We start from the raw sequence: 24,292 nt of genomic DNA, 5'->3' as shown, positions 1-24,292 counted from the left end.
AGCCAACCTCAGTATCCCTCTGAGCCTCCCATGACTCCCCTCCCTCCCGGGCCTCTTTTCTGGGAGAGGCCCAGCGTGTGGGGGCAGGGACGAGCGCCCAACCCTGTCAGAGGACACTGGGGTGCCCTGAGGAAGGCTCCCCAGCCCCAGCCCTGTGCGCCTCCTCTTGTGAAGTGCTGGCTTCTGCGTCAGCCTGAAGCCCCCCCACGCACAGCCTGTGTCCACCTCGGGGCCTCCCTGTTTAGTCTGCCGGGGGCAGCTTCGGCGCCCTGCCCACCCCCCAGACACGGCCGCGGCCACGTGTGGGATTCTAGACGTGGGGGGCGGGATGCAAGCACCACCCAGGGCTGGGGACAGGCCATCTCCACGGAGCGGGGGGTGGTGACTGCTGAGACCCGCTTGGCCAAGCGCTTCCTCTCGACCCTCCTGGCAACTGGGGGCAGCCTCTGTGCTGCTGTGCCCACCCCCTCCACCCCCCACCCCCCACCCCGTCCCTTCTCTCCTTTCTCCACCTCTGGGGGCAGGTACCCCATTAGTTTCTGAACACCGGTCTGCCCCAGAGGCCCTCTACAGCGGGAGGGGACCTTGTGCTCTTTGCCTTCTTCTCCCCTAGAGAGGCCACTAGTGACTTAGATTTCTGAGACATGAACCCCGTATCCTGAGCCGGATGAGGAAGCCCAGGCTCAGGGAACATGCTGAATGCAAACATGTCTTGAATCAAAGCGCATCTCCCTCCTAAGAGCCTTCCTGAGCTTGGGAATATGAAGCTTGCGTGTTAGCAGACAAGTGAGGCAGTCCTAAACCTGGAACCCAGAGCAGCGTGGCCTGTGTCGCTCAGCCTGCAGCCACAGGGACACAGCAGAAGGCAGTGATAGGGCCGGGGAGCACTGCTGGTAGGCATGTTTTCTTTCTGGGCAGGATTTGGGATTGTCAAGGGCCTGTGTCAGCACTTATAAAAGTAGTGCAAAGAGCAGACAGGTCAGGGAGAGGAAAAAATGTTCCAGATGGATAGTGACCAGGAGGGAAATTAGATTTCATGCCAGGGAGCCCGGAGGCCAGACTGCCTTCACAGTCATTTAGATTGAGGAGGCCACAGACTTTTCTGATCGCAGCCTGTCATCTGTCCCCTGCGAGGCCATGTGGTGGTCCCTGGCGGCCCTCGTGGGCCTGTACTGCCTCCTGCGCTGGTACCGGGAGAGACAGGTGGTGAGCCACCTCTAGGACAAGTACGTCTTCATCACGGGCTGTGACTCGGGCTTCGGGAACCTGCTGGCCCGGCAGCTGGACCTGCGAGGCTTGAGGGTGCTGGCTGCATGTCTGACGGAGAAGGGGGCCCAGCAGCTGAGAAGCCAGACGTCAGACAGGCTGGGCACGGTGATCCTGGATGTCACCAAGACAGATCATCTTGGCGGCCGCCCAGTGGGTGGAGGAGCGTGTGGGGGACACACAGGTATGGCCCAGATTCATTTGTGTCTCTTTATTGATTCTCTCTGTGCAAGGGTGACCTCTCTTCTGCTAAGTGGGAAGATTCCCAGGGTGTTTTTCAGAACCTGAAGTCATACGAGCTTTCTTCGCCTCACGGGGCTCATCATCAGAGCCTCTTCTCTCTCCACTGCTCCTCACCTCGAGACCTTGGAGTTCTGGAGTTTTGGGGAGAATGTGCCCTGAGGAGCATTTGCCCTCCCAGAATTCCTCTTTTCGGTGTCCCCTCTCTCTCAGCACAAGTTCTGGGTTTCTTGATGCTGAGGGATTAGGCAGGCTCACTTTCTGGAGGAGGAGCTGAGATGGGGGACCCTGCCTGGAGGCTTGCATTGGTGGCGGGGGACTTGGCTGGGGCCTGTCTTGCTCTCAGCACTTCAACAATACCTCGTGGTTCGCTACAAATTCGTTTCCTACCTTGTATCCCCCGCATTCAGTACACATCAGGTCTTGGTAAACTGCTTTATTGTGTTTGTCAGTGAGGCCCCTGAAGCCCTGGCCCCTCTGCCTGTCTGCTTGCAGGAGGGAGCTCACCTACTTCGGGGTGAAGGTAGCTGTGATCGAGCCTGGTTACTTCAGCACTAACGTGACCAACCCTGAGAAGATTTCCAGGGGCTTCCAGGAGACATGGGACCGGCTGAGCCCGGAGGTCAGGGAGGCCTATGGGGAGGAGTTCCTGGCCTCTGGTGAGTGAGCTGCGCACTGGGGAGAGGGGAGCAAACCTGGCCCATCACTAGCGCCTTCTACAGACTCGGGACCCCTCTCCAGGCCCAGAGTCACCTACACAGTGGGGCCATCCTGTGGTCCCGTGTGGTCAGCTGGTGACCTCAGGGCAGATCCAGGCTTGCTAGACCTGGAGACGGCGCTTTCCCCTAATGCCCTCGTTATTTAAGGGAGGAAAGTGCAGCGAGGGGGGGAGACACACACGGACCCCTGGCAAGCTGGCGGTAAAAGAGCTGGTTCTCGGGGGCTGAGATTTCTAGGGCGTGTGGCCATCTCAGTGTCTGCAGAGCACGTCTGCGCAGGGGTAGGGCCCAGGGGCCGAGCGCCAGAGTGTTCCCTGGTGGGAGGCGGGACGCCGACGCCCTGGGATGGAGTCCCGTGCCAGGTCCCCGCTGAAGGCAGGGTCGTGTCTCTACTCTCTGGGGTCCCCAGTCCAGGAGGGAGCGGAAGGCAGCTTGCACAATGAGGCTCCTGCCCCTCGCAGCTCCCTTGGCGGCTCCGACGGCTCCCCTCTCCGGACGGGCCCCCAGGGTGGGGAAGGGGGACCCGGTGGGGGCGGCCGGCTGGACCGCGGCCCCGCGGAGCCCCCAGCAGGGCACCACCAGGGGGCGCCCGGCCCCGGCCCGGCTGCCGCCCAGGAGCCGCCTCCACCCACCCCCTCCGCAGGAGACGCCGTGGGTGCGGCCGCGCTGGGGGGGGGGGGACACCTCGGTGCAGCCGCGCGGGGACTCGTCGGTGCGGCCGCCGGGACACCCCCGCAGCAGCGAGTCTGCGCCTCGGCGCCTCTGCGGGGCGTCCCGTTCTGGTCCCACGGCTCCAGGTGCGTGAGAGGCACCCCAGCCTCCTGTTGTCCCACGGCCCCTCCGACCTTGCTGTGACTGTCCTGCCTGGACGTCACCGGCTTTGAGGTCTCGCAGGAGGGGAGGGCTGGAAGGGGTCTCCGCGGCAAGGCCGCTTGCAAATTGGTGGTGAAGGACCTTGTCGTCACTGAGGGGACAGGCGTCCAGTTCCTTGCAGGTAAAGACCATGGCCCTGTGCCCAGTGGGGTTTGGTGTCCAGTGAGGATGTGCACGGTGCCTTGGACCCCCCGGGGGGTTCCAGGGCTCCCCTCTACCTCCTTGGCTTCTTCCTCCCTGGGCTTTGGGAAGCCCGTGTAGGGGGTCCTGGCACACGTGCACACACACACCTGGGAAGCAGGGACAGGCTGCTTTCTGCAGGACCAGGCCTGGCCATGCTGCTGCAGCCGCCTCCACCCTGAGAGACAGGCTCAGTGGGCGCCCCTCTCTGTTCCTCAGGTGCCGGGAGGAGTGGGCGCTGGGCCTCTGACTGCGGGGAAGCCTCGGGCTCCCCAGGGCCCCTTCCTCTCCCTGACCAGGGCTCAGTGGACAGTCGGGGAGACACAGAGCCGCCAGACCGGCTTCTGGGCACCCCAGCCCCAGCCCTGTGCGCCTCCTCTTGTGAAGTGCTGGCCTCTGCGTCAGCCTGAAGCCCCCCCACGCACAGCCTGTGTCCACCTCGGGGCCTCCCTGTTTAGTCGGGCAGCTCCCCCCCCTCCCCGCTCCCAGACTTGGCCAGGGCCATGTGTGCAGGCCCTGGGCCTCCCCGCCCCACCTCGGAGGCCTAGGACACCCGGGCCGCGGTCCCTGGCAAACTGGCCTGTGCTGCCCTTGGAGTCCGGCCCTGGCTCTCTGGATTCTGGACGTGGGGGGCGGGATGCAAGCACCACCCAGGGCTGGGGACAGGCCATCTCCACGGAGCAGGGGGTGGCACTGCTGAGACCCGCTTGGCCAAGCGCTTCCTCTCGACCCTCCCGGCAACTGGGGGCAGCCTCTGTGCTGCTGTGCCCACCCCGTCCCTTCTCTCCTTTCTCCACCTCTGGGGGCAGGTACCCCATTAGTTTCTGAACACCGATCTGCCCCAGAGACCCTCTATAGCGGGAGGGGAGCTTGTGCTCTTTGCCTTCTTCTCCCCCTAGAGAGGCCGCCAGTGACTTAGATTTCTGAGATGTGAACCCGGTATCCTGAGCCAGATGAGGAAGCCGGGCATGGAGTGTGAGCCAGCAGCCCCAGGTCACACAGCTGGTTGGTAGCACAGCTGTGTTTTGAAATCACATGAGTGTTGATTTACAGCCTATCTTTGTAAGAGTGTCCAGTAAGTCAGGGAGACGGACCCGGCTTCCAGCCTTGAACAAGAACAAGGTAAGAAGACAGTTCTGAACCATGAGACCTAGGACATAGGGGTGTGTGCCTCTGTGTGTATGTGTGTGTGTGTGTGTAGATGGGCAGGGGGAAATGGGAGGAGTGGGTGGACCAGGAGAAGGTGACTAGGAAAAGTATCTTCATGTCAAAGGATTCTTTGTGAAATCCAATAGCACCCAGTAGAAATGGCATAAGTGTACCAAAGAGTGTGTAAGTTGGAGCCAGTATCAAAAATACTCACTAGAGGGATCCCTGGGTGGCGCAGCGGTTTGGCGCCTGCCTTTGGCCCAGGGCGCGATCCTGGAGACCCGGGATCGAATCCCACATCGGGCTCCTGGTGCATGGAGCCTGCTTCTCCCTCTGCCTGTGTCTCTGCGCCTCTCTCTCTCTCTCTGTGACTATCATAAATAAATAAAAATTAAAAAATAATAATAATACTCACTAGAGAAAGTGACCAGGAGGTCCTCGAGGACTCTATGTCAGAGTCTGGAGGCTGGCCTACTGCTCACACACGTGCGTGCTCACATCGTCCTGCCGGAACACTGGCTGTGCTCTTGTTGCATTTCAGCCTGTGCTCCCTGCAAGGCCATGTGGTGGTCCCTGGCAGTCCTCGTGGGCCTGTACTACCTCCTGCGCTGGTACCGGGAGAGACAGGTGGTGAGCCACCTGCAGGACAAGTACGTCTTCATCACGGGCTGTGACTCGGGCTTCGGGAACCTGCTGGCCCGGCAGCTGGACCTGCGAGGCTTGAGGGTGCTGGCTGCATGTCTGACGGAGAAGGGGGCCCAGCAGCTGAGAAGCCAGACGTCAGACAGGCTGGACACAGTGATCCTGGATGTCACCAAGACAGAGAGCATCTTGGCGGCCACCCAGTGGGTGGAGGAGCATGTGGGGGACAGAGGTATGGCCCATTGTCCTCTTTGTGTCTCTGTATTTCTTCCCTCTGCCCAGGGAAAACCTCTCTTCTGTGAAACTGGTAAGATTCCCAAGAGGTTTTGATTTTCAAAGCCTAAGGCTCTGGAGTTTCCTGAGCAGAAGGCCTGGAGTGCCTGAGTCGGAGACCATGGTTAGACAAGCCCAGCCCGAGTTTAGGACCAATCGTCTGTAGGAGGTATAGGGCTCTCCAGGCTTGTTATGGGGCAGCTGGGGCTGGGCCAGGCTGGACCCAGCCTCCTGATCTCAATAGGTGCACATTTTCTTGATGGTTCCTTCACACCTGGCCCTCTGCAGGGCTTTAAGATGGGCCCCACTTGACTTATGAGGACACTGAGGCTCAGGGAGCTGAAGGGACTTTTGGTCAAATACAGGTGAGGGATCCTATTCTATCTCCTCTTTTATGGTGCCTGCCCCTCTCGGGAAAGAGGAAATCATTGGTGTCTTTTTTGTATTAAAAATGTAAAACACGCTCATTGTAGAAAGCATAGAAGAAGATAAAGATAAAATGACATTTCCCAAAGCCCAGTTTCCAGAGTCAGTCACTCTCTACATTATTATGTAGCCAATGATTGACATTTTCATCAGACAATCTTTTACAAAATGTAATACTCAGGGCGCCTGGGTGGCTCAGTCGGTTAAGCATCTGACTTTGGCTCAGGTCATGCTCTCGGGGTCCTGGGATCGAACCCTGCATCGGGCTTCCTGCTCAGCGAGGATCTGCTTCTCCCTTTCACTCTACCCTTCCCTCCTGCTCCTGTTCTCTCTCCCTCTCTCTCTCTCTCTCAAATAAATGAATAATCTTAAAAAAAAAAAACAAAGACAAGAAACCAAAACGTAATATTCAATGTCTTTATATCCAAGCATGTGGAGAGGCCACCACTCATTTAAGCCCTCCCATATTGCTGTCTGCTGACATGTTTTCCACTTTTGCTGGCAGAAATAACATCTCAGTAAAGGTTTCTGTAATAAAGCTTTGTTTCCATTCTCAGTCAAGTTAAGTAAAGTAAAATAATTGGATCAGAGAGCATGCATTTCATTTATTTGTTCGTTCATTCATTCATTCATTCACTCATTCATTCATGAGAGACCCACAGAGAGAGGCAGAGACAGGCAGAGGGAGGGAGAAGCAGACTCCCTGTGGGGAGCCCAATGTGGGACTCAATCCCAGGACTCCGGGATCAAGCCCTGAGCCAAAGGCGGACGCTCAACCACTGAGCCTCCCAGGTGCCCCTAGATCCTGCATTTCTTTAAGGCCAGGGAAGGTTTCTGAAGGGGGGGACAAGTATCACAAGAGGCCGTCTTCTTTTTCCAGTATTCCCAGGGCCAAACCCTGTGTACCCTACCCCTCCCCCCACCAGCCCCTTGTCACTGAGGACCTGGCATCTGCTGACCTGAGGTCTGTGGGTCTGTACCTCTGACTATTTCAAATCTCTTATGGTGACTTTTCTCCTCATCTCTTCTGGAGGGGTTTCCTGAAAGCTGAGTGGGCTGGGGACCTAGGGGGGATAGGGTAAGAGTCACCTTTTGGGAGGGTGACACTTTCTGGAGCTAAGGTGCCGTCTACACTAGTGTGTGGCATGAGGCCTGGTCACCTCCACCCCGGACGAGCCTGGGTGGTCACTGCAGGGTGAGCTTTGGAATTCCCCAGCACGAAGGCTGGACTCGGCTTCCAGAGCAGATCCTGCCTTGCAGTTGTGGCAGGTTGTTCAAAGCTTGTCCGTGGTGGCCAATGCAGGCCTGTTCTCTGCATTACCTGCTGCTGGGATTCCACGGCTGTCTTTCCCAAGAGTACGGGCAGGCATTTTTCATGTTTTTTCTTTATTTTTAAGTTGTCTTTCTCCTTTTTCTTCTCCAGTCCCCCCTTCATTTCTGTCACTTACCCACTCCTGTCTACCTCTCGGTGTCTCTTTCCCAGAGAGCTGTGAACACCACACTATCCTCCGGAACTCTGGGCGTGCCCTTAACAAAAATGGGTTTGTTACCTACTGCATGCCAGGCACTGAGGAGCAGTGAGCAGGATGAGAAGGAGCATTCCTGGTCCAGCAGCTCCGTGCGCCTGCACAGCCGGACGCTCTGTAGCCGCCTCATCCTTAGTTCTCTTCTGTGCTCTTTTCCTTTATACCATGTAGATGTTGTTGTTGATTCTGTAACAAAGTGCATTGGAAGGTGACTTGGGACCGCAGCTGCGTCCCCCTCAGGCGCACAGACCATGTTGCTCTCTCCCTACCCTGTGCCCAGGGCTCTGGGGCCTGGTGAATAATGCTGGCATCTCTTGGCCCACGGCACCCAATGAATGGCTGACCAAGGATGACTTCATGAAGATACTTGACGTGAACCTGTTGGGGTTGGTGGAGGTGACCCTGAGCCTGCTGTCCCTGGTGAGGAAGGCGAGGGGCCGTGTGGTCAACGTCTCCAGCATCATGGGCCGACTGTCTCTCTGCGGTGGGGGCTACTGCATCTCCAAATATGGTGTCGAGGCCTTCTCGGACTCCCTCAGGTAATGAACTGGGACAGAGGCCTTCCCTCCATCCTCCTGCTTCCGTGCTTCTGGGGCAGATTTTCCAGGGGGTTCATTTTCTACAGCCTCAGAGGCTCTTCCTTCCAGATGCTTCTCTCTTGCTTTGTGCCAGACATTCACTGGGAAGCATCTTCCTCTGTCCTGGGTGTTGGAACGAGCCGCGGGGCTATAGAACTGGTTTCATCCATCACTGCCCTGGGGGAGGGCCCACAGCAAGGAAGCGACTGAGGCAGAACTGGACCTGAGATCAATTGGCTACAGAGCTCATGCCCATAATTCCTATAATATTCAGTGTCGGGGGCCCTGGTGTGGGGGTCCAGCATTTGACTCAGTTCAATAGTTACTTCTCAGCACTTCTATAAACATACAACATACATGTCCGAGGACAGCAAGACTAGGTCCCGACCTAAAAGTTCTGACAGCTGAGGGGCCCCTGGGGTGCTCAGTCGGTTAAGCATCTACGCGCAGCTCAGGTCATGATCTCAAGGGTCCTGGGATCAAGCCCCGCACCAAGCTCTCTGCTCAGTGAGGAGCCTGCTTCTCCCTCTCCCTCTATCCCTTCCCCTTCGTGTGCCGTGTCTCTCTCAAATAAATAGATAAAATCTTAAAAAAACAAAAACAAAAAAAGAGTCTGACAGCTGAGAAAGAGTTGAGAGACCCAAATGTAGTGACCATCTCTTGCGGTTGTGACCAAGTCAGCTAGCCACGGTGGTGGTGGTCCTCCAGGCTATCAGACAAGGCCCGGCCAGGCAGGTGGGCATGGGTGGGCCCTTGGCGGGGGTGGGGGGGCAGGCCGCACCCCTTCATGCCGTTGGCAGCAGGACCCTGTGGGGAGCGACCCTGTCCAGTCAGCCTCTGGAGCACCCACTGGCTGGAGGGCAGAGGTTGGCTCTGGGTCCGAGGGAGCCAAGAGGTAGGCAGTTCTCTATTCCTTAGAGAACGGAAGGCAGAAGAGGAAGGGAGGAGTCCGAGGGGTGTGCTGGAGGTGACATGGGCCACGTGTGGAGCCCACTGGATGCAGGGGAGACGGGTGGAGAGGGTAGGAGAGTGGTGCCCGCAGCAGCCTGGGCAGCCCGGGAGCTCCTCAGCGTGAGGCCGACGGTACTGGAAACGGGGCCCCTTGTCCACAGACTGGCCGCATCGCTCTTCCCGCCCCCCGCCCCGCTGGCCGCTGCTCATGGACCTTTCCAAGCTTCTGAGTTTATCCCACCCCAACCCCGAGGTAGGTTTTATAGCAGGTTTGTTGTTGTGTTTGTCCGTGAGGCCCCTGAAGCCCTGGCCCCTCTGCCTGTCTGCTTGCAGGAGGGAGCTCACCTACTTCGGGGTGAAGGTAGCTGTGATCGAGCCTGGTTACTTCAGCACTAACGTGACCAACCCTGAGAAGATTTCCAGGGGCTTCCAGGAGACATGGGACCGGCTGAGCCCGGAGGTCAGGGAGGCCTATGGGGAGGAGTTCCTGGCCTCTGGTGAGTGAGCTGCGCACTGGGGAGAGGGGAGCAAACCTGGCCCATCACTAGCGCCTTCTACAGACTCGGGACCCCCCTCCAGGCCCAGAGTCACCTACACAGTGGGGCCATCCTGTGGTCCCGTGTGGTCAGCTGGTGACCTCAGGGCAGATCCAGGCTTGCTAGACCTGGAGACGGCACTTTCCCCTAATGCCCTCGTTATTTAAGGGAGGAAAGTGCAGCCAGAGGGGGGGAGACACGCACGGACCCCTGGCAAGCTGGCGGTAAAAGAGCTGGTTCTCGGGGGCTGAGATTTCTAGGGCGTGTGGCCATCTCAGTGTCTGCAGAGCACGTCTGCGCAGGGGTAGGGCCCAGGGGCCGAGCGCCAGAGTGTTCCCTGGTGGGAGGCGGGACGCCCTCGGATGGAATCCATGGATTGGGAGATGACCCGGGAGAGGTGGGGAGGTGGGGTACTTTTAGAGACTTTTCTCTGAAGTTGATCCCAAAGCAAGAAGATTGGAATGTGAGAATATGTCCTTCTGTTTGGGCAGCCAGGAAGCCAATTGAAAAGCTGAAGTCAATGTGTGACACCAATCTATACTTGGTGACGAACTGCATGGAACATGCCCTGACAGCCTGCCACCCCCGTACCCGATACTCACCTGGCTGGGATGCTAAGCTCCTCTACCTCCCCATGAGCTACCTGCCCACCTTGCTGGTGGACACCATGATCTACTGGAACTCTCCACGCCCGGCTAAGGCTGTGTAACCCAAGAAGGACTAGGGTGCGTGGTAGGAGGGAGTTGGGTACCGTGTGAGGATGGGAACACCTCAGGGGGAGAGAGGTAGAGGGAGAGAGGGGATCTCCTGTCACCAAGCATGCCCATCTCACCTCCATTCCCACCTTCCCACCTCCTCCCCAGGCTTCCCGGGGACATTACTCAGGACTCTGGGATATCAGGAGGAAAGAACTGTTTTGTGGCTGAGGAACAGGGATGGAGGTGTGAATGATGACCACCAGCCTGACCCATTAGCCTGAAAGGCCAACTCACAGACCTTGGCTGAAAGGACGTGTCTATAATTGGGATCAGGACAGAGGACACAGAAACCAGTTATTGAGTTGTCTTGACACTTTGATGTTCATTGATTGTGTTTGCCTCAAAATAAAAGTTGAAAAGTTGACCTAAGTCCAGTGATTGGAACTGTGGCTTTGGGGAGCAGCGGGTGTAGGTCCATGAGAGGAGGAGTCAGGTGCCTTCATAGTGATGGCCCTGGGGGGGATCCCAAGGAGGGAGTTTTAGATCACCCCCTTCCTTCCACAGAAGTGGGGGACTAATGTTTCCTTTCCAGGATTTATCAAGTAATGTGGGGTCACAGGAAACCCAAGGATGGACAGACAAGGAGAAGTTGCTGAGGCTCTGGCAGGCCCCAGGCCCCAGGGACATCAAGCCTCTCCCCTCAGCAGCACCCTCTTTGTGCCCCTCTGTTTGTCCCATCCTTTAGAGATATGCCCCCAACTGTGGCCATCCTCAAGTTCCCCAGCCCAGATCCCACTTCCCACATCCTCTGGGGGGTGGGGGCAGTAAGAGTCACTTCTGGACCCATCTTTTGTTTTCTGCTAAGCTTTGTTGAGCACCTGCTCAAGCAGGAGTTCCCTTCAGCCCCCAGCACTTCCTGAGCCCGTGGCTCTCTGCATCTCCACTATTCTGACGACGCCCTAAGTATGGACCAAACAGAGAAAGCATTTGCAGAGCGTGACATAAGTCCCTGAGCTGAGGACAAACTGGAGCTGGGAGCTGCCTCGGCAGGTGTCTTAGTTTTCTTCCCTCAGGTTCAAACCCAGGCTGTGGAGCCTTTAGGGGGATCTGATCCTGGAGAATGACATCGGTGTTCTTGGTGAAAACAGAAGCGAGGTCAGATGTCACTGTGTCATTCATTGTCACCCTGTGGGAGTTGCTGGAAATGGCCCAGAGGAGCAGAAGGCCCCTCTCTCCTGAAAGATACAGTGCACAGAGGTGTGCACGGTGGAATGCAACACCAGCCTGATCTGGTGGCCTCAGGTGCCCACTTAGCAGGGAGACTTGTCATCTGAGACAAGGGGGCATTTCTAGCCTTAGGAAAAGAGCCCCTCCGCGTGGTTCTGCGGCCCTCCCATCACCCACTACATGACCTACTGTTTGTAAATATGGGGAGATTGAACCCAGGAGAGCACTGCCTTGACCATCAGGCACAGAGAAGCCCATGAAATGGTGACTCAGGCCTGGTCCTGTGTTGGGGTAGTTCTAAGTCATCTTTTTCTAAATCCTGAGACAACCCCTGGATGTCGCCTGTCTTCTCAAGGACAGGGATATTCCTGGGACTGCTCAGCCCTTGAGGACATTGTCTTACTTCCCTTAGCCAAGATTTCCCTGTTCACTTAACCAGGAGGTAGAGTTAGGACATGCCTCCCAGATTGAGCATAGGTGTTGTGCCTTGGGCTGGGTGTGCCGGAAGTAAGGTTTGCCTCCACCACTTCCCATCTCTGTCTCATACAGGGTTTGGATCTGCATCCCAGGGGTGTGCCCACCATCTGACCTCTCACTCCTACCACCCTTGTTATAGAATGGCCAAGCTCTCTGGCCTTTCCTGCGACACCTGTTGTTTTTTATTCTGGAGCTTACCAACCTTGGTAGGTAGTGAAGCATGAAGATGCATCCTTGCCTCTTCACCTTGGAAAATTCGTGGCCCCATTTCTGTCAGACTGTTTGGACAGGGAAGGTGTGGGTGGCTGCCCCCCAGTCCCCTGGGATACCTTGGTGGCCAGGCTCATCTTGAGGAATTGTGTCTCTAGAGGTTTATTCCAAGAGCCACCATAGACCTCAACATCCTTGTGTCCCTGCATCTTAGGCTCCTAGATGTGGCTTCTCTGTCTCATCTCCCTACTTCTTTTTCTTTACCAGCTTCCCTCCTAACTATTGTGAGTTCTTTGCCCCGCTTCCTGGAAACTCTCCCTCCCCTCCAAGTCCTGATACTGAGAATTTTCCAAATCTCTGATTCTAGTCTTCTGTTTTTCCTAATGTCATCCCTTCTCAGAGCCAAGATTTGGCCCCAGGCCCTTCCTACAGCTGCCCAGGGAACTCATGGCCTGTCCCCATCATTGGGCCAGACCTCATCTCAGTGATGTTTATATCATAACTCTCTCTCCTCCTGCCTTCCTTCCCTGTGCCCAAAGTATCTCCACCCCCAACTTCTCTTGCTACTTGTGGTTCTACCTGTTATCAGCCCCAGATGTTAGAACCCCTGGACTCCTGGTCTCCCCTATCTCAATACAACCAATTAGCCACGGTGCCAGTTGGCTTCATAGTCCCTTCCTTCCCCTGTTACGCACCCCCTCCAGGCTTCTCAGCTCACCAGATCACCTAGTATGTGCCTTGTCCCAGAGGTCAAAGGGAATGCCCACTGTGGGGCAGGGGTGGGGGAGCTGCTGGTGGTGCTGATGTGTCTTCTGTCCTTAACTTTGTCCATTTGCCTGGTCACTGGGTGAGGAGAGCTGGCTCTGCCTGGAGAGCAGCAGGGGTTCCTTGTTGGTGACCTGAGTATCACCTCCCAAGGACCCAGGCCTGGAGCCCTTCCTCCTTCCTCTTTCCAGTTTTCAGAAACAGCCTCCTTTTTTCTTTTTTATTTTTAAGATTTTATTTATTTATTTATTCATGAGAGACACACACACACACAGAGGCAGAGACACAGGCAGAGGGAGAAGCAGGCTCCATGCAGGGAGCCCGACGTGGGACTCGATCCCAGGACTCCAGGATCAGGCCCTGGGCTGAAGGCAGCGCTAAACGGCTGAGCCACCCGGGCTGCCCAAGACACAGCCTCCTTGTAGGAGGGCCCTGCTGCCTCTGGCCTCAGACATTGGAGACACATCCACCCTAGGGGAGCCCCTTTGTTTTTCTTCATTTCTTTTTTTTTTTTTAAGATTTTACTTATTTATTCATAAGACATACAGAGAGAGAGAGAGAGAGAGAGAGAGAGAGAGAGAGAGGCAGAGACCCAGGCAGAGGGAGAAGCAGGCTCCACGCAGGAAGCCCAGTGTGGGACTCCATCCCGGGACTCCAGGATCACGCCCTGAGCCATCCAGGGATCCCCCCCCCCTTTTTTTTCTTAAAGATTTTACGTTTTTTCTTCATTTCTTATAATGGACATTCACCCAAGGGCAGAGAATTCTGAACAACTAGTACTCTGAAACTCATTTCTTTTGGGGTTTGGGGGGGGGCATGAAACCAATTTTGTTTGTTTTACATTAATGAATTTGTCTTAGTTTTTTTCCCCCGAAAATAAAAATTAAGCTTATTTACATGTCTGCACTCATGACAAGTGATTTCGAGCCCCAGCCGGAGGTGGGGATTTCCGGGGAGGCTCTCTGGGCTGAGTCCTCCTTTCTCACCTACCCCACTCAGACCACCCAGATGAGCCACGTCTCGGCATCGACATCACCAGCAGGGTCTTTCCCATCCTGTGCAGCTTCACCCACCAGGGCTGGGGGGGAGCAGGAGGCAGCCACCAGGGCTGTCTGAGGTCACAAAGCTTCAGGTTGGACTTGAATTTCTTGCATCGAGGCTAATTGGCGTGGTGATGCATCCACCTAGAGAAATTATAAAGTGGCTCGCCCAGGAGCCCTGCGTCTGTTGCCAGCGGTGGAGGGAGGAGAGCTGCTCTCAGTGGGACCCAGCAGACCCCCTGGGGTTCAGAGGAGCAGCCTCTCCTGCGGGCTGCTGAGCCGCACCCTCCTTGGCCATCTCCTCCCCCCCATGGCGGCCATCACGGACCTGTCCTTCATGTATCGCTGGCTCAAGAACTGCAATCTGGTGCGCAACCTCTCGGACAAGTACGTCTTCATCACGGGCTGTGACTCGGGCTTCGGGAACCTGCTGGCCCGGCAGCTGGTAAACCGGGGCATGCGGGTGCTGGCGGCTTGCTTCACCGAGGAGGGGGCCCAGAAGCTTCAACGGGACACGTCCTATCGGCTGCAGACCACCCTACTGGATGTCACCAGGACGGAGAGCATACAGGCAGCGACCCAGTGGGTGAGGGACCAAGTAGGCGAGCAAGGTGGGGCAAATCGGCCTCTTTGGCTTTCTGGGGCTACCCCCTCTTTTTCTCCCCCGGGCATCTGACGGTGATCAGGGCCACCGGGTTCAGGTGCAGCGGGAGGGGTGACGTAGAGAAGGGGGCTGGGGCCCTGCTCGGTGGGACTGGAAACCGTTGTGTGGTTTGGTGGGTTCACTCCTGTGATTTCCCAGGGAGGTTTTCTCTGCCAGAGACTCGGAGGGGTTGGGGAGACCAGCATAGAATGCGGAGAGGGAAGGTGCGTGCTGTATGCCCAACCCACCAAAGACGGAGGGGCCTCCCTGGGACTTGGGTCTCCTAACCATCAGCTCCTATAGACATGGGACCACGTTTTGCTGGGATCGGGATGGGGGAGGGGAAGGGAACATGAGGTTGGACTCCTTGAGTGGGGACATTTGTTCTCCTTGACTGGGTCAGGCTAGAAGGCAGGAGAGAGAGATCTGTCCTCTTCTTCACATCATGGTGGATACTGGGTTGACCTCAGGTTAAGTGCTGACATCAGAGTGACCACTCCTTTTGGGAAAAAAGACTGGGCTGGTTAGGCTGGACCAGACGTGCATACGGACCTGCACAGGAAGCTTCCTGCACGCAGGGCATGGGCACAGAAGAGGAGGAACAGGGTGGCTATGTTGAGCAACAGCACCCTCAGGGAAGCTCTGACCCCTAAGGGGACTCGTCTGGCGGTCCCACCACAGGTGAGGGCCGGAGAGCCCTGGGGCCCAGGAGGGGTCAAACAGTAACTCTCTGCTTTATTTTTCTCCTTAGCATTTACCATGATCCAAGATAATATACTTTAGTCTTTTAAAAAGATTTTATTTATTTATTTGAGAGAGAGAGAGAGGGAGGAGAGAGCATGAGCAGAGGGGCAGAGGCCGAGGGAGAAGCAGGCTCCCCGCTGAGTAGGGAGCCCAATGTGGGGGCTCGATCCCAGGGTCCTGGGATCATGACCTGAGCCGAAGGCAGACGTTTAACTGACTGAGCCACCCAGGAGCCCCTATAATATGTTTTACTTATTTTTCTTATTTATTGTCTGTTTTCCCCTGCTGGAATAAAGCTTCCAGGGTGGGGCAGGGGTGGGATGGGAGAGGGGCTTTTTGTCCCTTTCTCTTACTATACAACCTTGGTACCCAAACAGTGTCTGGCTTCCAGTGAGGTGCTCAATAAATTTTGTTGAATGAACTATTTGACGAATAATTCAATGAGAGTCGGTCTCTTTCTCAGTAGGCCGCCCTGCCCTGTGCCCTACATCCAGCCTTGAGGCACTTATGTTATTGATGACTCATTGGGTATATTAGGTTCCTGTTCCTGCTGTAGTAAGTTAAGGCAGAAACTGAGTCGCTTAAAACACCACACATTTATGATCTTATACTTATGGAGATCAGAAGTCCAAAATGGGTCTCACTGAGCTAAAATCAAGGTGTCAACAGAGCTGTGTTGCTTCTGGAGGCTCAAGGGGAGAATTCATTTCATTGCCTCTCCCAGCTTCTAGAGGTTTCCTGCGTTCCTTAGCTCATGACCCTCATCCTCCATCTTCAAGACCAGCAAGGTAGGGCCAAGTCCTTTTCACGCTGCTATCTCTCTGGTTCTGTCTTCAGCCTGCTTCTTCCACTTAAAAAACCCCTATGGTTATATTGGGCTCACCAGGCTAATCTAGGATAATCTTCCCATTTTAAGGTCAGTTGATTAACAATTTGAATTCCATCTGCTATTTGAATTCCTGTTTCCCATGTAACCCACCGTACTCACAGGTTCTAGGGATTAATATGGGGACATCTTTGAGAGGACATTATTCTCCCTATCTCCTTGGGCAACACCCTTGGTCTAAGAAGCACTGGGAAAGGAGAGGGGGCAGGGTTCCTGGCACACTTTGCTGTTGCCCCTGAGAGTCTCTGGACATGACAGGTTGGCACAGCCTTAAAGCTATTCACACTGCTCTGGTAGTTCTCTCGTTGCTCTTTGCAGGAACAAAATGAAGGTAGTCCTGGTTTGCTAACAGGCACAGCTGCCTGCCAGGATGATCATAGGTAGTGGCAAGTGTGTATCCCTTCTTCATGGACAGAGACCTCTTGGGTTTTATACTCTTTGGGTCACAGGAGCCTCATTTCTTCCTCTGTAAGACAAGAGAGCCTCCTCTGGCTGCAAAGGTTCGAGTCTTACCAGCCAGCTGGTTTCCTGGGGTCTCTCTAGTTGGAGGAAAGCAGGAAGCTATGATGGGGGCATGGCTAGTGTGTGGACCCCAGGCCTAGGAAGAGGAGTGGACCAAGAGCAGTGCTAAATCTAGACCTGCCGTCGGAAGAGAGTGGAATTGTGCTGGGAGGAGTATCTCCAGGCTGCAGGGGTCAAGGTGGGCTACTGGGATGAGGGAAGGGGACGGGAAAGAGCCAGGGTAGGGAATCTTTGATTGAAAGAGCTGGAAAGTGTCCTTAGGTATCATTTAGGGACTTTTACAACATGTTTTCATCAAACATCCTCCTCCAAGTAGAATTTCACTTGGAGACTCAACATGTAAAACAAATGCAAGTCAAGCCTCCCCTGCATCTCTCTTCCTGAGCAGGTTCTGGGGTTCAGCCTGGAAGGGTCTCAGGATTGCAAACTGCAGGCTGGAAGCATCTGTTCCACTGAGTCTATGAAGGACCTGAGGCCGAGAGACAGGAAGTGACTTGTCCAAAGCTGGAGGTATAACCAAGACTAGAACTTGAGGCCCTGCAGAGTTGAATGACAATACTTAGCATTATTTCTCTCCACTTATACTAACTCGGATCAAATATCTGCAAGAGAGCCCTTATCACAATTTTTCATGATTGTTTTACTTAAATATGTTATATATTTACTTACGGATATTATTAATGTCCTCTGGTTTGTGAACTCCTTGAGGGATAAGACCCTATCTTGTCCATTTTATGTCTCTAGCACCTTCCTCTCTGTAACCCACAGAGAATAGATATGTGAACGGATGAATGTGTGAATGGATGAACTGCTTTTGGTAATGCACAAAATGAAGTTGGTTTCTTACACTTAGGTGACTAGAGAAGGGGAAGCATGAGGGGTGAAGGACTTCGACCATTAATTCATTGGTATGAAAATGGTATCTCTTTTCCCAGAGCTAACGGTTTAGGTGCTATTAGCTAAGGCCTGGACTGTGGCTGGTACAGGGCCCCAGCTAGCACAGTGACAGGCTACGTGAATCAGAAAAAATGGCCCTTTAGGGAAACTAATTAGTAGTAAAAGGCAGACCTTCTTCTGGGCTGTCATAGCTCCCCACTGCTCACCACCAGCCTGGCCATCTTGTGACCTTATATACCTGCTCAACCATCCCTGGCAGCCCTGAACTGATGGGTGGTGGACCCCAATGCTTTTCCAGAGATGCTAATGATTTCTATGTGGTTCTCTCTTCCTCCATCACACCCCCAGGCCTCTGGGCCCTGGTGAACAATGCTGGTATAGGCCTGCCCAGTGGACCCAATGAATGGCTGACAAAGGAGGACTTTGTGAAGGTGATCAATGTGAACCTGGTGGGACTGATCGAAGTGACCCTCCATATGCTGCCCATGGTCAAAAAAGCTCGGGGCAGGGTCGTCAACATGTCCAGCTCTGGTGGTCGTGTGGCTCTCATTGGTGGTGGCTACTGCGTCTCTAAGTTTGGTGTCGAGGCCTTCTCTGACAGCATCAGGTGATTGGGCCCCAGTGCCAAACCACTCTGGGTGGGAGTCCTGCGGGTTTCACCCCAGGAAGAGAGGGCTAGGGACGACAGCATGTAGGCAAGGGAGCACTGGAGGGAGGGAGCTAACACAATAGCAGGAAGAAGGCTAGTCCTCAAGGGGCCTTTCCCAAGGACCAAGAGAGGGATGAGGAGAAGGGGTGGGGTGGTGGGTGCCTGGGTGACTCAGTCAGTTAAGCATCTGCCTTCGGTTCAGGTCATGATCTCAGGGTCCTGGGATCGAGCCCACACTGGGTTCCTTGTTCAGTGAGGAGTCTGCTTCTCCCTCTGCCCAACCCCCCCCCCACTCATGTGTGTGCTCCTGCTTGTGTGCATGCTCTCTCTCAAAAATAAATAAAATCTTAAAAAAAAAAAAAAAAAAGGAGGTGGGGTAGTGATAGGAGACTGTCTTCCTGCCTTTCCTTGAGCTGTCCCAAATGAGTAAAACATGTTTGGGCCTATGGGAGTAAGAGGGAGAGTCTCTCGAGCAGAGAGGCGTGGGGGCAGACATGCCCAGGGGAGACGCTCAGAGGAGGATTCGGGCCTTGCTCAGATCCCCTCATTCCCTTTGCCATGTGAGTATTGGGTGTGGGGCTGAGTGGGAGAACCCGGCAGGGCTTTGGTCTAGATTCTCTGTTGACTTCTTTCCTGCTGGGTGTTTGCCTAATGCAAATTGCTTAGGAAAGGGCTGAGGCCCTTATTTGCATGAGGCCAGTGCCAGCTTAGCACAGAAGTAGGGGAGCTCTTCTAGGTTCCTGGGGACATAAGCTCCTACACAGGGGTCAGAAGTGACCCTCCCTCATGATCCATTGTCATCTTGGGGCCCCAGACTGAGCCCAACTCTCCTTTCCCAGGCGTGAGCTCCACTACTTTGGGGTGAAAGTGAGCATCATTGAGCCAGGGAACTATCGAACATCCATCCTGGGCAAGGAGGACATGGTGTCCCGCATGCGAAAGCTGTGGGAGCGGCTGCCCCAGGAGACCAAGGATAGCTACGGAGAGGAGTACTTCCGCAACTGTGAGTTCTCCAGGAGGGAGAGGGGTCTCTGAGAGAACAGCTAGATCTTGAGGATCGCTGACTCATTTTCATTTCATAGATAATGGGGATGGAGGCTCAGAGGAATTAAGGACCCAAGGTCACTCAACTGGTGGCAGGCCTGGGATTTAAGGATAGAGACCAAGGGCCCAACTGCTCAGAACAGCAGAAAGATAGCTTTTGTGGAAAGAAGAGCATTAGGGAGGTGCTGCCCAGGGATGGGGCCCGCTCCTGGCACCTGGCACACATTATTCTGCAGGCAAACAGGTGGAAATGCACTGACATGAGTACAGAGAGGTTGTTCAGAGCACAGCTGCTTCACTGCAGTGGTTTTCTCTAGGAAACAAAAATGGGGTTCATTGGAGTTGGGGGTGAAGGGCATTTTGAATATACTGTCCTGCCCTCATCAACTGCCCACAAGTATTTTGCACAGAGGAGGTGAATTGCCTGCCTTCCTAGACCATCCCCAAAGTTGGGCCAGCTATTGCTCCTTTGCTCTCAATCCCTTATTGGGAAGTCTGACCCTCAGGCGCCGTTTCCTCCTACCTGTGGGCTCAAGGCTAACAGAACAGCCCCTCACATTTGTTAGAGCCTTACAACATACCTGCCTGTGCCTTAGGTCCCCGGAGCCCAAGGCGAGCGCACTGTTACTATTTTTTAATAACATTTTTTTTCTTACATGCTTTTGTAGAAAATCTGGGAACTGTAGGACCTACATAGGAGGAAAAAAAAAGAGAGCCTCCCATGATTAGGAATCCCACCAGCCAGACAGTATTTTTACTTATTTTCTTCCAATTTTTCCCATTCACTTATACACACTTGTTTTCTACTCTGTCCTCCTCCACTGTCTACTCTGCTATTATTCATCTTTATTATTCTCTAGAGTGGGTATTATTATCCTCATTTGACAGGTGATGGAGGTTTAAGCTCAAAGAGATGACTAATAAGTGGCAGAACTGGACACAGTTCTCATTGCTTGTAGGAATTCAACACACAATTATTGGATTCAGGAAGAGAAATAGGATTATTTGGGGGTGTTTACGTGAGGGACAACCTGGAGGGTGTGGTAGGTCCGAGCCCCAAAATGTGGGCTCAGGGGTCAGGAAAGGGAGCTTGGCTAGAATTCAGAAGAAACCGTCTTTCCCGAAGAGTAACAGAGCCTTGACTCTCCTGCCCTCCTGTACCCTCAGATACTGACAAGTTAAAAAACATGATGCAGTCGGCAGAGCCGCGGATCCGCGAGGTCACCAACAGCATGGAGCATGCCATCGTTTCCCGGAGCCCCCGGGTCCGCTACAACCCTGGCCTCGATGCCAAACTGCTCTACCTCCCACTGGCGAAGTTGCCCACCCCTGTGACAGATTTCATCCTGAGCCGGTACCTTCCAAGGCCAGCGGACAGTGTCTGAGCTGGGGAAGCCCAGGGGTGGTCTGGGGAGTGTGGAGGAGGGAAGGGGTAGGAGAAGAGTCTGTAGGGCCACAAGAGTGGTATCAGACATTCTGGTGGACACTTTGCTCGGGTGACACCCACTGCTGGAGAATTTATGGATAACTTCTAGCAGAAGACAAGTGCCTCTTCCCACTCGCTGGGCCTCCACAGACACCTGAGGTGGCCTTTCCAGGGGCAAAGACCCCAAGAACATCTGTCACTCATTCAAGATATGGCTTTTTCTGGACCTGGAAATGTCAAGGGGAGGAAAACAAGCCCCTGCTGAATCCTGAGCCTCTCTCAGTTACCACCACCGCTGGGAAACACTGCAGGATAATCTAGCCCGCAGAGGCATCGTGTCAACCACTTTCCGCCTGGGTCTCTAACTACGTATTCGCCTCATTCCCACAACCCATTATTTGAAGTATGTAGTAGGGCAGACAGGGAGTGCAAGATTGTATCAGGTAAAAGTTCATATTTTCTTTCTATATACATTTCTCTGTTCACAGGTGATTGGGATTCACATAAAATAACATTTATTTATTTAATCGCCATTGATTAATTTTTCAAATATTTATTGTCTACAACATTCCAGGCACTGTGTAAGTGCTGGAAGGATCTAAAGATGATTAAATCATGGTCTTGGTTTTTTTTTATTGTTTATTTTGTGGTTTTGTTTTTTTAGCACGATATCTAGCAGCAGAGATAGGACAAACAGTGATAGAAGAAACAGAAATCAGAAAATCACATTTTTAGAGCTATGAGGAACCCAGAGGCCATCTGATCCAGTAGTTCCCACTGTACCTCATCATCACCTAGTTCATTAAAAATACAGATTCCTGGCCTCAATGTTAAAATATCTGATTCAGTAGCTTGAGATGGGCCCCAGGAATCTGTGTTCGTAACAAGGTGACAATTCCGATGTCTATGGCCGCCTGGGAACCACTGACAGCTCCATAGCAGTACTGAGCGCTCAGGGGAGGAAGTGATCTGACCAAGGCTTCTCAGCATGGTGGCCAAGACAAAATTCAGGGGTTCAGATTCCCAAAGCAGAGTTAATACATTTTTGACATTAGCAACATTGTCAAATAAGTCATGAAACTGTATTAAAACACCTTAAACTTCTAAGTCATGTGAAATTCTATTGAAAAGACTTTTTTGGACTCCTAGATGGTTCAGTCAGCTAAATGTCTGCCTTCAGCTCAGGTCATGATCCCAGGGTCCTGGGATCCAGCCCTGCATCGGGCTCCTGTTCAGCAGGAAGTCTGCTTCTCTCTCCCTCTGGCACCCCCTGTCTCCCCCCATGCTCTCTATCATTTTCTTTCAAATAAATAAATAAATACAATCTTTTAAAAAAGAAAAGACTTTTTTGGTTTTGAGGAGTGGTTATGTAATAAAGGTCAAATGTGAATTTTTTAAATTAAAATGTCCTCAGTTTGTGTCTCTTCAATATCCAATTGAACTCGAAAATAGCAAAATGAACACTTAATTACCTCTGCAAAGACCCCTTTTCCAAATAAGATAACATTCACAGGGGCAGCCCCGGTGGCTCAGCGGTTTAGTGCCGCCTGCAGCCCATGGTGTGATCCTGGGGTGCTGGGATCAAGTCCCACATCGGGCTCCCTGCATGGAGCCTGCTTCTCCCTCTGCCTGTGTCTCTGCCTCTCTCTCTCGCTCTGTATCTCTCATGAGTAAATAAAATAAAATAAAAAAAATAAAAAAATATATTATAAAAAAATATAACATTCACAGATTCCAGGAATTAGGATGTGCACATATCTTTGGAGGGGGCCACTGTACAACCCCCTCAGTCTGTTATTTGCAGCACTTTTATTCCTGACACCAAATTGTGTATCAGGTAGGATGCATTGAATAGCAAGTGACAGAAAAGCCAACTCACATTGGCTTTAACAACAAAGAAAGATGACAGGATTCAGTGGCTGAATGATGGCATCGAGGATGCAGGTTCATTCTACTTTGCTCTGCCATCCACGGTTTTGGCTTTAACCCACTTATCTTTATTGTTGTGCTATGATTGCCAGTGGCACTGGGAACTCTGCGCTTTTTCATTCACACAACAGAGAAGAAAGAGCCTGCCTTTCCATGGCATTAAAGATTAAGGAAGTCTATTTCCCAGAGCCCTCAACAAGGCTCTCCTTGAATCTCATTGACCCAAGTTGACTTAGGTTTGTCCATCCCTGAACCAAGCATTGACAAGAAGGTAAATTGACATAGTTTAGATGAATTGGGACATGTTGGGGAGTCAGTCACTGCCCAGGAAAACTCAAAACTTAGACTCTGCTATTAAGAAGGTTAAATCTAGGGGATCCCTGGGTGGCTCAGCAGTTTGGCACCTGCCTCTGGCCCAGGGCATGATCCTGGAGTCCCGGGATCGAGTCCCACATGGGGCTTCCAGCATGGAGCCTGCTTCTCCCTCTGCCTGGGTCTCTGCCTCTCTCTCTCTGTCTATCATAAATAAATAAATAAATAAATAAATAAATAAATAAATAAATCTTTTTTTTTTAAAAGGTTGAATCTAGGTCAAAACCAAATTTTCTTTCTTTTTTTAAAGATTCTCTTTGGGATCCCTGGGTGGCGCAGCGGTTTGGCGCCTGCCTTTGGCCCAGGGCGCGATCCTGGAGACCCTGGATCGAATCCCACGTCGGGCTCCCAGTGCATGGAGCCTGCTTCTCCCTCTGCCTGTGTCTCTGCCTCTCTCTCTCTCTCTCTGTGACTATCATAAATAAATAAAAATAAAAATAAATAAAGATTTTCTTTATTTATTCATGACAGACATAGAGAGAGAGAGGCAGAGACACAGGCAGAGGGGGAAGCAGGCTCCATGCAGGGAGCCTGATATGGGACTTGATCCAAGACCCCAGGATCATGCCCTGAGCCGAAGACAGATGCCCAACCGCTGAGCCATCTAGGCGTCCCTCAAATTTTCTTTCTTAAAGACACAAAATATACTAGGGGTAGACCATGACTAGGTGATATTTTGAGACATTAATTTACACATGATCTTTGCTCCCTGTCTTCCGTTTCCCCTTTCCCTACTCAAGTGGGGAGATAATTTGATACTTCTTTACTTAAGGGTGAGATACTTGAAATACATTTCCTGCACTTTCTCCAGCTTTAGTTTCTTTCTCTAACCTTAATATTTTTAGAGAAATTATTGGATTTAGGGAAAGAAACAAAAGGGACTGTGACTTGTGGGTGTACACAGTGTCTCAGAGAAGCAGGGCCTTTTCCCTAAGAAGGAGATTCACTCTGGCTGATAAGAGAAGAGAGTGAGGTTCGGTCCAAAGCACGAAGTACCATTCACTTTGTGGAAGCACCTTGGGCAGGTGGCAAGACTCAAAAGAGTGACAGTTGCATTGTGTGCTTAGGCAGATGAGACCCTGGGTGACTTCATATAAGACTGTGTCTCACTTCCTCCCATAGCAGGAAGGCAGTAGAGATTCACCAGATATAAAGAGCATGTAGACTGGAATGGCAGACATTTAAGAGGATACCCATGCAGATAGAAGACTTGATTTTTTTGCTCTAGGGGTTGTCTCCCCGACTCTATCATTAACAGTTAAGGAGTTTGCTTGCTTTTTTTAAATTTGTGGGCTGAGATTCAGATCTGCTCCAATATTACATTTTAGTTTCTTTCCTGTTACAATTGTAACTTTTCTTGTATAGCTTTTGTATTTTCCTGAAGTTTTAAATTGCCTTTTCTAA

At 53.0% G+C, this 24,292-nt stretch overlaps 2 protein-coding genes across 9 annotated transcripts; both read left to right on the top strand.

The window, feature by feature from the left end:
* Positions 1 to 977: 977 nt before the first annotated feature.
* On the top strand, positions 978 to 10,481 carry RDH16 (retinol dehydrogenase 16). 8 transcript variants are annotated; one of them, XM_072842836.1, is made up of 7 exons: positions 989 to 1,450; positions 2,002 to 2,165; positions 4,969 to 5,301; positions 7,575 to 7,833; positions 9,157 to 9,320; positions 9,851 to 10,084; positions 10,223 to 10,481. In XM_072842836.1, exons 1-6 carry the CDS (start codon positions 1,314 to 1,316, stop codon positions 10,066 to 10,068), a joined length of 1,275 nt encoding a protein of 424 aa, XP_072698937.1. In that variant the 5' UTR covers positions 989 to 1,313; the 3' UTR covers positions 10,069 to 10,084; positions 10,223 to 10,481. The 8 variants fall into 8 exon arrangements, with proteins under 8 accessions (XP_072698938.1, XP_072698937.1, XP_072698943.1 ...); XM_072842842.1 differs by lacking the exon at positions 989 to 1,450 and adding an exon at positions 4,332 to 4,400 and having other exon boundaries at positions 2,052 to 2,165; XM_072842841.1 differs by lacking the exons at positions 989 to 1,450; positions 2,002 to 2,165 and adding exons at positions 2,888 to 3,022; positions 4,332 to 4,400.
* A 3,282-nt stretch (positions 10,482 to 13,763) lies between these two features.
* On the top strand, positions 13,764 to 21,992 carry SDR9C7 (short chain dehydrogenase/reductase family 9C member 7). Its single transcript, XM_072842643.1, has 4 exons — positions 13,764 to 14,387; positions 17,817 to 18,075; positions 18,957 to 19,120; positions 20,329 to 21,992. Exons 1-4 carry the CDS (start codon positions 14,087 to 14,089, stop codon positions 20,544 to 20,546), a joined length of 942 nt encoding a protein of 313 aa, XP_072698744.1. The 5' UTR covers positions 13,764 to 14,086; the 3' UTR covers positions 20,547 to 21,992.
* Positions 21,993 to 24,292: the final 2,300 nt, after the last annotated feature.

This window comes from Canis lupus, chromosome 11 (genome assembly GCF_048164855.1).
Source record: "Canis lupus baileyi chromosome 11, mCanLup2.hap1, whole genome shotgun sequence".
NCBI lineage: Eukaryota > Metazoa > Chordata > Mammalia > Carnivora > Canidae > Canis > Canis lupus.
This window is presented reverse-complemented; position numbering and strand designations above follow the sequence as displayed.

Excerpts from the sequence above, each read along its gene's own strand:
- RDH16 (XM_072842836.1), top strand. The coding sequence starts at position 1,314 with ATGTCTGACGGAGAAGGGGGCCCAGCAGCTGAGAAGCCAGACGTCAGA. Across the intron at positions 1,451-2,001 it reads AGCGTGTGGGGGACACACAG|GAGGGAGCTCACCTACTTCG; the intron begins GTATGGCCCAGA and ends GTCTGCTTGCAG. Across the intron at positions 7,834-9,156 it reads GCCTTCTCGGACTCCCTCAG|GAGGGAGCTCACCTACTTCG; the intron begins GTAATGAACTGG and ends GTCTGCTTGCAG.
- SDR9C7 (XM_072842643.1), top strand. The coding sequence starts at position 14,087 with ATGGCGGCCATCACGGACCTGTCCTTCATGTATCGCTGGCTCAAGAAC. Across the intron at positions 18,076-18,956 it reads GCCTTCTCTGACAGCATCAG|GCGTGAGCTCCACTACTTTG; the intron begins GTGATTGGGCCC and ends CTCCTTTCCCAG. Across the intron at positions 19,121-20,328 it reads AGAGGAGTACTTCCGCAACT|ATACTGACAAGTTAAAAAAC; the intron begins GTGAGTTCTCCA and ends CTGTACCCTCAG.